Source organism: Varanus komodoensis, unplaced genomic scaffold (assembly GCF_004798865.1).
Source record: "Varanus komodoensis strain SLA01 unplaced genomic scaffold, ASM479886v1 scaffold35, whole genome shotgun sequence".
Classification (NCBI taxonomy): Eukaryota; Metazoa; Chordata; class Lepidosauria; order Squamata; family Varanidae; genus Varanus; species Varanus komodoensis.
In genome coordinates this window covers 6,295,778-6,306,790 of record NW_025335856.1, presented here as the reverse complement: position 1 = coordinate 6,306,790, position 11,013 = coordinate 6,295,778, and the positions used below count along the sequence as shown (strand labels likewise).

The following is an 11,013-nucleotide window of genomic DNA, read 5'->3' as shown; positions in this document are numbered from 1 at the left end:
GCTTGGCATGCAGGCACATGCTAAGAAATAATGAAAGGCCTGATGCAGCTTGGGGTACAGTTTTATTATCCTTGAACTAAAGACATGCACCTTTTCCATTCTTCAAGAAAAGTTTCCTTTCCTGGCAGGAGTTTCTCCATGCTTAGTTAAAGATTAGAATGCATTTGATCTTTCAGGGTTCTGAAGAATAGAAATGGCAAGAGGCCGTTCTGGGCAGGGCATGCAGAGAACCAGCTACACATGTCCACTGTGTCTGTGTTCTCGAGCTTGCTGCATTTGGTGGCTGGTCACTGAATGCATTTGCTTACCTTCCTTGAAAATTACTCCTTGGGAAATGAAAGGCAGGGCCAGTCTATAATGTTTGAACTGTTGGGGGGTCATTCACACATGCAAGTGGGCATTTGTTCCGTCAAGGCTCCAAGAGATGGACGGGCATGTTTCAGCCTGCACAATGGGCAGGGTAAAATCTAGGGCTTGGGCAGAGAGGGGAAGCGTGTATAATTATATTTGTGAGTACGAGGCACTGGCTTTCTGAAATGGAGCGTCTACAATATTCTTCAGGGCTTGGGAGCAAATCCCTAATTATACATGCATTGTTTTACTCAGTGCTGATTCATTAAGAGCAGCTCCAGTCGGTCAGATGTGGCTCCAACCTGGCACTCACCTGGTCTTTTCTCCAGAGGCAGCAGTTCTCTTTCTCCCCGAGGGCAGCTGGTGAGAATGTTTCCAGAGGGCAAAGGAAACAATAGACTGCAGAAAGACAAAATTAGGAGAGTGTGTGTTGGTGTTTGATTTCACAACAACAAACTGGGGAAGATCCATTGTTACCTTTGATGTCCATGCTTCCTGTCCCGACCTCCTTTCCACCAGCAACCCCATGGCTCAGGGAGAAAATGTGCCAGTAGTAATTAAAACAAAACAACGAAAAAGCCAGACAGTAGATAATGCAAAATGTGCTTATGGAGCTGTTTCTGCTTGCAGTGAATCAAAGGCAGTGAGTCAAATGACCGAGGATGGGAGAAACAGCGAGAGTTTTGCCCTGAGAGCTTATTTATTTATTTAGAGTATTTGTATGCCGCCCCATTGCATAGCCTTGGGACGGCTTACATAAAATAAAATAAAACATAATACAAATAAAATCCAGATCCACCCTGGATTTTAAAGCTTATCCAAGTTTTACTTCAAAGCTTGTTCCCCTCGCTGCCTGCAAAGTCCCGCACACACTCACCACTGGAATGAAAAATGTGTGGCTTAACACGTGCATTTTTTAGACAAAATCCTGCTTGTGTATTTCATGATGTTTCGTAGTGAGGATCACAAATAAAATGCTCACCCAAATGCATGCTGCTGCTCCTTTGTGTTTGACTGAAACGCAAAGGTGCATTCTTGCTAAAATGCACATTTTAAAGAGTGTGCATGTTTCTAAAGTACACAATTTGCAAACAAGGGGAGCACCTGTGGCAGCATCTGGCCTGAAATGAGCAGAAGGACAAGTCCCATTTCTGGCATGCTGCATTTGGGGGGTTCCACATAAAACTGGTGAGCGCCAGTTGGAGATCTCTGAATATCCAGAAGCTGAACCACAACAGAGGTGTGGTGGACCGCTGGCCCAATGCAGCAGGGCATCTTGTGTGTTGTGCTCTTGTGTGAGAAGGGAAGAATAGGAGAGGTGTGCACGGAGGGGAGGACGGTGCCCCATGGCAAACCTTGAGCTTTTGGCTCGGCATGAGGTGAGCTGCGCGTTGTCTGCGTTTCCCGCCATGTACGTGTTGGCACACTTGCTTTAGGAGGGTTGCTGGAGCCCTTGGCTTCCCTGAAGCCAGCTGCACGAAGCGCACCGTGCCATCATCTCCTACTGCTGAACGTGGGTGGTGACTTTAAAAAACACCGTACGTGTTCTGGTGTGGGTGTCCTGCGATTTCGCCAGAGATGGCCCGGGTGTTCCTGCTAATCTGTTGGACTGCAGCAGCAGAGAAGGAGTTTAAAATCTTCCATTCTATCGTTGTTTATCAGTGTCTCTGCAGGAGTCCTTTTTCCCAGACCGCTGCTTAAAATTAGACACAGATTCCAAGGAAGGTCAGCTAGTTTGCGAGTGGTGCTGAGCACCACTCTGACCTTCAGGGAGAATTTCTCACCAGGGTGTGGGGGTACGGGGTGGCATTTTGAGCTAGCGAGCCTCTCGTGGATTGGATGGGCCAAACCACCTCAATTCAAATGTTTTCTGTAACATTTCCAAGGCTCCAAAGTTGTTTGGGTGTTTGTTGCATGCTGCAATGAACACATAACAATCGGAAAGGCTATATTAGGATGGATACATGCATACACAGACAGACAGATGTGGGGGGGAGGGGAGGGGAGGTGTGTGTGTGTGTAGTGCAACTCCAGACCTGCGCCTTCAGAGGTTCTGAAGGAGGAGGAGCTATAGCTTTGTTGTTGGGTCAAACAAAGGGCTGATGTGGTCCTGATTCCTTCAGGGACAGCTAGCTGAGAAGCTCACAAGCAGTTCATAAAGCCATCCTGCTTCTCCGGTTGTTAATCTGTTTCATATTCAGAGATATCCTGCCCCTGAGCCTGGAAATTTCCTTAAGGTAGAATGGCTAATAGCTGCTGATAAATAAACTGGGTTTAGCTTATTTAGCTATCTAATTTACATCCTGTCTTTCCTCCAAGCAGCTCTCATGGTCATGCTGGAGGGGATGATGGGAATTGCACTAAAGCATCACAGCTTGTTACTTTGGATTTTTCCATGGATTGCCGCCAAGGTGTGGCAGGCTTCTTGAACTCTGCAAGGGGCCCGAGAAGCGAACGTTGGCTTGGCAGTCTCTGGATGGGACCTGCAGGAGGGGGTGGGCAAAATGGCTCCCGCCTTTGACGTCTCTCTAGCGGCGTCTTCGTAAAAATGTCAAGAGGACTTCAGGGGGATTTTCTTCTGCCTGACTCTGTGGCTTCATTTCATCGAGTTCTGTTAATGCCTTGGGGTTTTGCTAGGATTAGCGAGATGTATTTACCTCTGATGGGGGAGGAGAGCGAGGATTAAAAAAAAGAGAGAGAAAAACCAGATTGTCTTAAGTGGTAGATTGAAAGCAAATCTGAAGGAACGAAAGGGCGAAAGGCCGCCTGCTTCAGCTTCTGTGTGCCCCGGCTCTGGTTTTGAAGCGTTAAGCCTGGATGTGTCAGGCAGTCTGGCTGCTTTGCCCCCCTTTATTGATTAACCAACGTATTAGATCACCTTTATCACTCTTTTTCCCCATGGCAGAATGCAGCAAAAGCATACACGGGAGTCCCATCCAGGTCTCTGACCATTTCCAGACTTGCTTAGCTTCAGCAGAAGGGCTGCAGACGAAGCAAGAGGATTGCTTTTCCATTCTGGTTCCCTCCAGGTGTCTGGGACTACAATTCCCAGCACTGCTGACAGTGGGCCATGCTGGGTGTGAGCGCTGAGGGTCCACGACATCCAGAAGACACTGCTTCGGCTCATTTCTTGCAGTCGGAGCTGGCGGCATATGCCGAAGCTGCGTGCAAAGAATGGTTGTCCCAGGGAGTGATGCTAGTTCAGCTTAAAGTTAGGGAATGATACTGGCTGCAAGAATAACACAAAGGGATTCAGTGCAATCATAAAGCACTTGCATAATCACTATATGAGAATCTCTCTCTGTCATGCTCCTCTGTCCTTTGTGGACAACGTATCCCTGATCTGAGGAGTTTTTGCTTAATCAGATCCTGAAAAATAACGACCAGCCCTCCCAGCTTCCCAAATAAAATTGGCCAGGGGCTTCCCATTCACGCAAGGTTTGCTACTCTTGGGATAACCTTTTTTTATTTTTGGCAGGGTTGGGGAGAAGAGAACTTTGCCAGGAGTGCTTCAAACAGTTGCTTTTGGAACAGCAATACGTTGCAAGATACGTAGGCTTTGCTAGTTTCTTAACTGGCCTCTTGCTTGTTTTTGCAGAGTACCAAATCTTGGCTGTAGACCTGATATCCACCAACATGAATCCTGTGGTACAGGAATTTCAGCGTAAGTGTGGCGCTGTGGAGGAACATGGATAGACAGCCTTAAACTTAAACTTACACTTGCATCTCGAACAGAGCTTGCCTTTCATGGGCACCACTTAAATGTTAAATGTTGTGGTTACCACTATTTGAAGTATTACTACAGCTAGTACAACTATAACTGTCATCCTCAAAAGGGAAAGGTACTTAAGGAAGCTTGCCTTATCCTCTCAGTCCCCTGTTTTGGATGTGTCAATTCTTATTTATGTATGTATTCATTTAAAGCTTTTTTATCCCTCCCTTCGCAATGTCTCAGGGCGGTGAGACATTTCTGTCTCCCACAGAGAATCTTCCTCTTGAAATCTGTGGGTTCTGTTAGAGAGCCCCCCCCCCCGCCCCAGTTCTGTCCTTTGTTGTGATAACAGGGCCCTCATTTTTGTGGAGAAGAAATGGTCTAGAGGAACCAGGCAAATGTTTTTGTCTGCAGCGTCTTCGCTTCTCTCAGTGGTTGCTGTCAGTGTTCTTACTGCTGGCACGGGACCATCATTTTCGTTCCAGCACTTTCTGGAGCAAAACAATTATTTTCTGTCTTCGGGAGGCGAAGCGAAGGCAAAGTCCTTGGCCTTTGTAGGGTGAGGCTTCCCCCAAGAAAGCTCGGATTCCTAATCTGCAATCGTGTGTCTGTGTTATGCCTTCAGGTGCCGAACTTTCCTGCATCATTTCCAACACCAAGACAGCCAACCCCAGGATCGAATGGAAGAAAATAGGGAGCAAGGAGACCACCTATGTGTATTTCAACAACAAAATGCAGGGTAGGAAATGCGCGCGACTCGCTCTCCTTGGAGCTTCATTTGAGCCTGGGATTCCCTAACAAATGAGACCAGTGCTTAAGACTCCAGAAAGCCTCCTACATTTTTCCCTTGGGCGGGATGCCTGACGTTGCTCTCTCCCACCTCTCTCCAGGAGATTGGATTAACCGTGCCCAGCTCCACAGCAGAACTTCTCTGATCATCTTCAATGTGACCCGTGCAGATAAAGGCTTGTACCGGTGTGAGGTGGCAGCGCATGAAGACCCGCGCATTGGAGCAGAGCTCAACATCAATCTGACAGTTCATGGTACATGCCTAGATCTTCTCACATCATGCTTGTCTGTCCTGCCACTTGGTCCCTGGGCAGAGAACCGTAAACGCCGTGTACCGGGTCAGACCATGGGTCCAGCTGGCCCACTACTGTCCATATTACATGGCAGACACTTTAACAAAATCTGGCAGTTGTGCAGACCAGCTTCTGAACCAAGGTTTGAAGCTGGTGTTTCTGAACCTGCTGTTCAAAAGTCTTCTGCTGGTGCTGGAAACTGTGGCTGTGTAGTGTCTAGGGGCTGAGACCTTGTCTTGGGGTTGAGACCTCGCTTCTGCCTTGTGCTCAGTCCTCGGGGCACTCTTCTAATTTTCTGGTGGTGCCCAGGACAGTTTCTCAGATTGCTAAATGCGCCCAGGACATTTAAGCACCTTTGGGAAGCTGCCCAAAATGGGAAAGGCAGCGCCCTCCAGTGCAGGCTGAAGGTTGCCTTGCTGTCTGCTTTGTGTCCTGTGGGGCCAGAGGCGGAATTAGCAGGAGGTGTCGCATTTCTGCACAGTCCCATGTGCCAGAGGGGCTCTGTTCTGTATTTCACACCTGTGAGACATTTGCCCAAAGGAATGTTGGTCAGCGGCAGCCCATCCCGTGCAGCACCAAGGGATGCTAAAACGAGTGGAGAAGGGCTGTGAATGGCAGTGGCGGCCCAGCTGGGTGACTTATGTGTTGGCTGTTTCCTTTCCCAATAGTGAAACCAGTGACCCCAAAGTGCCGAGTGCCCCAGTCAGTGCCGGTGGGTAAATCCGCCACCCTCTACTGCCAGGAAAAGGAAGGCTTCCCCGAGCCAACGTACAACTGGTACCGCAATGGTGAATCGTTGCCACTTGACTCCAAATCCAGTTCCAAATTTCAGAACTCGTCCTTCAAAGTGGACACAAAGACCGGCCTGTTGGTAAGTCTAGTCTAAAAGATAAGGGGAGGAGTGTTGAATTCCGTGCTGTAGGACACGCAACAATGAACTTAAGCTGCGGCGCACCAGGCGCAGGCTAGACACAAGAATTTCCTGACTGGGAGAGCAGGACGACAGTGGAACCAGCTGCCGGGAGAGGTGGCGGGCTCTCCCACACTGGAGGCATTCAAGAAGCAGACAGACAGTGATCTGAGTGGGAGGGTGGAACTGGCTGGGCCCGATGGGCTTCTTGGCCGCTTCTGACCCAACTGTTCTGTGAATTACCCTCTCTCTGGGCAGTGTTTGGATCAGACAGTTTCCTGGTCTTTCTACCTGCTTCTTTACTGCTTGGGAGTTGAAATTCTCTGGGTTGTTCACAGACACCAACCACAGTTCTATCAGTCCGTCCACATGTTCACCAAACTGGGAATTCTCCATGAACAGCAAGGAACTGAAGAGGCAGATGGACTTCCATCTGTGTGGATGGTGAAAAACGATATAATAAGTGAGGTGGCCGATACCAATGTATGTGCACATCTGAAATCCATTTGTTAAAGCTTTAGAGGCTGCACAAATAGATGCAATAATAAACACGTTTCTCTGAAGGAAAGGACAGATGGTTTCTGCAGAGTAGCTTTTTCCTTTCTGGAAATACTTTTCTTTTTATTGCATATTTGAATAGATATTTTAATGCTGTAATATTGGGCCCAGTTATATTTATACTCAATTAACAAGAATTAAATTATATTCAATAAACAAAAATTTAAAAAGAGATTAGAAATGTATTTCCAAAAATCTGCTGTGTGGGCATGAATGGACAGAATTCAAAACCTACTATTTGGGAAGTGGGGCAGGGGGCGAAGCCCTAGATCCGAGGCACAGCATGCATGCAATTGGATTTTTAAAAAATGAGCACACAACTTAGTTTTGCGTGCCAGAAATGAATGGTGCTTCAGGTTCTTCAGCACTCTAGACTCCTGCAAGCTTTCTGAAGGAGTATAATTTAGGCAGTTTAAAGAGTATAATTTAGGGCAGGAGGGGGTGGGTGAAAGAGGATGTCATTTTGTTTGCTGTTACAGTTATACTTGTGTTTATTCTGAGGTTCTAAAGGTAAAAGTCTATTTCCAAATGAGCCAAACCCCAAGAGGAGACGAGGCAGACAAAACATCTCTCCCGAATCCCAAAGAATATGCAGTCAGCAGCAGAAGGAGACAATGAAGGCTGGAAGCTACCTTAAGGGCGGCAAGATCCCCTTAGCAAAAAGAGCCTCCCGGGGCATCAGCCTTGCTCCATTTCAGAGGGGGACCCCTTCTGGATTGGAGAGAATGGAATCATCCGCCTCTTGGGATGTGGAGAAACTGATGTGCCCTGGGAAGGGGCAGGAATGAGAGAGACCAGAAAGAAACGCTTATTCTGGGGTTTTGTTCTGCATGCCAATGAAGGCCAGCTCGAATCAAGGCAAACTTTTTGCTCATCTGCAAAAACAGGGTTTCTCTTTAGGGACACATGGACAGTTCTCTTGCAAAGGAGCCATGGGTCTCCAAAAAGGAGAGGGCTATGAGTGGAAGCAAGGAAAGAGCTAGGCTTTGTTGCTCAGGGGAGACAGGAAATGCAAGCGTAGAGCCGCGGAGCAGCAATTTTGTCTGCCTCAGTGGAAAAACTTGAGGAAATTTGCTCTGCAGGATGGCACAGGCATTGCTGGAGGTGCCCCAGGCATCCGCAGCCCCCTTCCCCTCTCGTGGAATCGGAAAGGCATGGTGCCAGGCCATTGTAGTCAGTGGGAAGACAGAGGAAGTGGCTGTCTCTGCCCCGGCTTTGGGGAAATAGAGCCATAATAATTTTGATGACTGCTTCCCACCACCCAGGCCCAAGTGCGGGTAGGATTGCTGTGCTTGATGCTGTGCCACTTGGACGCTTGTCTCTTGACAGAGATGCCTGTCCCTTTAAGAAGGAAGCCAGTGGGCATCAAGGTGGCCAAATGGTTAGCCATCGAGGCTTATCATTGCTGCACTTTGCTCATTTATTGCATTTATAGTCTGACTTTTTTCTTGCAAGGAGCTCAAGGCAACTTAAACAACCTTCTTCCCGCTACGGTTTATCTTCATGACAAACATGTGCTGTGTCCAGGCTGAAAGGAGGTGGCTGGCTCAGAGGCCTCCCGGAAACTTTATGGCGAGCGAAGGATTAGCACCTGGATCCCCTGTGTCTCAGGTCAACATTCGAAGCACCGCTTCACTTGGCTCTGGAGACGAGTGCAAGGGAAAGGTGGAAAATGGTGCCTGGCTCGAGCAGACCGAAAATGCTTCCAGCCTGGTATCCTGGCTCCAACCATGTCCAGAGCAGATGCTTTAATGCAAGCCTAGAAAGAAGACGTAAAGACGACACCCTCCGTCCTCCATGAAATCTGCCTGTCCTTTTACCTGTATAAAAAGGCTATTTGCCAGCATGGGCACCTGCACCTTCTGTGGCAGGAAATTCCACCATGCATCAAATAGAGAAAATAAATTCTTCCTTCCTCTTGTCCCAAGCTTCTGCCCAGCACCTTTACCGATCCCATGAACCCAGATGTCCGTAGCAGTACCAAGAAATGTGCATGTGGGGAGAGTAAGGAGGCAGCTCCCACCCCCCACCCCACCAGTCCAGTGAGGAGCGAAGATGGAAGAGTGCTGTGTGCTTCATGACTGGGTGCACCTTGGGTGGAATAATGCTTCTGCATGTAGAAAACCAGCATGCCAAGGAGAAAGCTAGCTTGAGCCTAGCTCCTTTTGCATGCTGTCTTTTCCACATGCAGGGCTTGCTTGTTTTTGTGACAAAAAAAGAGGGGGGGACTTCCAGCCCATGGCAGCCCTTGCCCCCAACCTGCATTTTGAAATGGTGCAATTGTTGGAGAACTGGGAAGGATGTGACAGGCCATGGATGCTTGGGAAGCGCTTGAGCCCACGCCGAGCACCACTGTGGTTACGACGATGATTCTTGCAGGTCTTCACCGAAGTGCAGAAAGGCGATTCGGGCAGTTACTCCTGCAGGGCAATGAACGCCGTCGGTGATGCCTGGTGCGAGGAGATGGAGATGGAAGTCTGTGAGTAGCAGGGCTAGCTGGGAGCACTGATGATCGGCTGGGTAGGGGTGGACGCCAGGGACTCTGAAAAAGAACCTGCCGCTGCTCAGCAACCACTAACTCTGGTGCGAATGCTTTCATTCCCGTAAAACAGGTTTGTTTTGGCCGTACCAGTCCAGGGTGAAAGTGGAGCAGTTGCTCAGCCTCGTGCACTTCGCTGTAGCTACCTTGATGTTCGGGAGTGCAGTTCTGGCGTGGCCCTTTCTGTCTGGCATGGCAGTTTGTTACATGTACTGAGCTATTGCGTTTCTGAAGGAGTGCTCCATTTGATGAGCCCTCTCACCCTTCTCTAGTTCCAGTCTGAAGTGGTACAGACCAGAAGTACTTCCCGCTTGTTGGAGGTCCAAATAAGGGCACCTGATTTTTAGGGCCAAGAGGAGAAATTACTCGGACGGGATGTGGAAGGGGGAGTGAATTATCATTTTAAATGTTAAGCCCCATCCTGTGCAAATCCAGATGGGAAAAAGATCTACCGCTCTTAGCACACCTGTGCCTTAATGTACTGCTGTTTGGCACCGTCAGTGCATGTGGCCCTGTGCAAAGTGCAAGAGGAGAAATCCTGGTCTCAAGAGCATCAGCACATGGAAGGCTCCAGGAGGAGGAGAAGGAAGGCTTAACTGGTAAACCCGGAAAAAACAAGCCCCGTTTCCCGTAAAGGTACTTAGGCTTGTGTGCTCTGAACGGGCACAGGGGCTGCTTTGCTTGCACAAGAGAGCCAGGATGCCGGGCACCTGCGCTTTTCACTGCCATTGCTGTGTGGTCGTGTATGCCGTGGGACCCAGCAGCCAAGACGATGTGGGCACAGAGGTCCATGCCAAGCAGGAGTGGTGACCAGGATGATGGTGTTTGGCGTGAGTCTCCAGCAGCCTCCACACAGCAGCAGTGTGGCAGGGCACGGATTCTGCCCCGCTCCCTTCTCTGGATCTCCCCTCCCCATTTGCCTCTCAAAGCACAGTGACCTGCTGAATCTGAATGCTTCTTTGAGGTCACAGGCAGCCCAGCCATACAAGGAATCCTGGAGTGGTGGCTTGTGGATGGGTGTGTGATAGCCACACCGACTGTTTGCTCTCTTTCCTCCTCCAGATGACCTGAACATTGCTGCGATTGTTGGCGGGATCCTGGTGGTCACGGGGGTCCTGTCGCTGATCACAGTGGGAATCTGCTGTGCCTACAGGAAGGGTCTATTCGTGAACAACAAGCAGAATGGAAACAGGTATGCCGAAGTGGGCATTCCCATCCCCAGCTGTGTTTCCTGGAGGGTTTTCTGTAAGCAGAAGGAGCAAGTAGTCTGGATTTCTATAAGAAGGGCAAGAGATTGAGAGAGGGAGATTGAGAGAGAGAGAATGCTATTAAATCAATCTACGCATACAGGGCCAGATTAAATGCTAGGCTAACCCCATCACAGAGCTGTGTCCTGACCTGTCTTCATGAACGGGGAGTTCTCCTTGTGAAGCACACGGTCAATTAAAAGAAGAAATCAGTGTTCGGTGGTGACCCCAAACTGAAAGGTAAGAGCCTTGTTCTGCAGCAGGCCTGTCAGCAAGAGTCGACAGGAGCGGGAGGCCGCCGAGAGCCAGCCCTGCCCAGAGCTGGCGCTTCCAGTGCTTTCCCACTTCACTGCTGGTGGCATGGCTGCTGCAGTGCTTGCTCCTGCAGCTCCTCTTCTCCCGCACTGGTTGGCCCCTGCTGGCCGGAGGTTGTGTGGTGCCGGCCGGCCAGCCCAGCCCGTAGGGTCAGCATCACCCCATGTCGAAACAGCCCCTTTTAAAGCCAGACATTTTGAGCAGCAGCATGACCTGGTCCAGTGCTGCCTTGGCATGCCAAGGAGGGGTCGGGGGGCCAGTGAGGGCACATGAGCGGCAAAGGGGGAAGAAGCAGCGGG

General features: G+C 49.5%; 1 protein-coding gene across 5 annotated transcripts in view; it reads left to right on the top strand.

Annotated features, from left to right (window-relative positions):
* JAM3 (junctional adhesion molecule 3) overlaps positions 1-11,013 on the top strand; it is a 40,156-nt gene that overhangs the window by 17,454 nt on the left and 11,689 nt on the right. For all 5 annotated transcript variants that reach the window (XR_006415614.1, XM_044439462.1, XM_044439463.1 and 2 more), the window contains exons 2-7: positions 3,950-4,015; positions 4,689-4,802; positions 4,954-5,106; positions 5,814-6,016; positions 8,993-9,092; positions 10,215-10,344. Coding sequence is in view for 4 of the 5 variants with exons in the window: in XM_044439462.1 (XP_044295397.1) it covers positions 3,950-4,015; positions 4,689-4,802; positions 4,954-5,106; positions 5,814-6,016; positions 8,993-9,092; positions 10,215-10,344 (766 nt within the window). In the remaining variant the exon portion in view is untranslated. The remainder of the gene's footprint in view (positions 1-3,949; positions 4,016-4,688; positions 4,803-4,953; positions 5,107-5,813; positions 6,017-8,992; positions 9,093-10,214; positions 10,345-11,013) is intronic.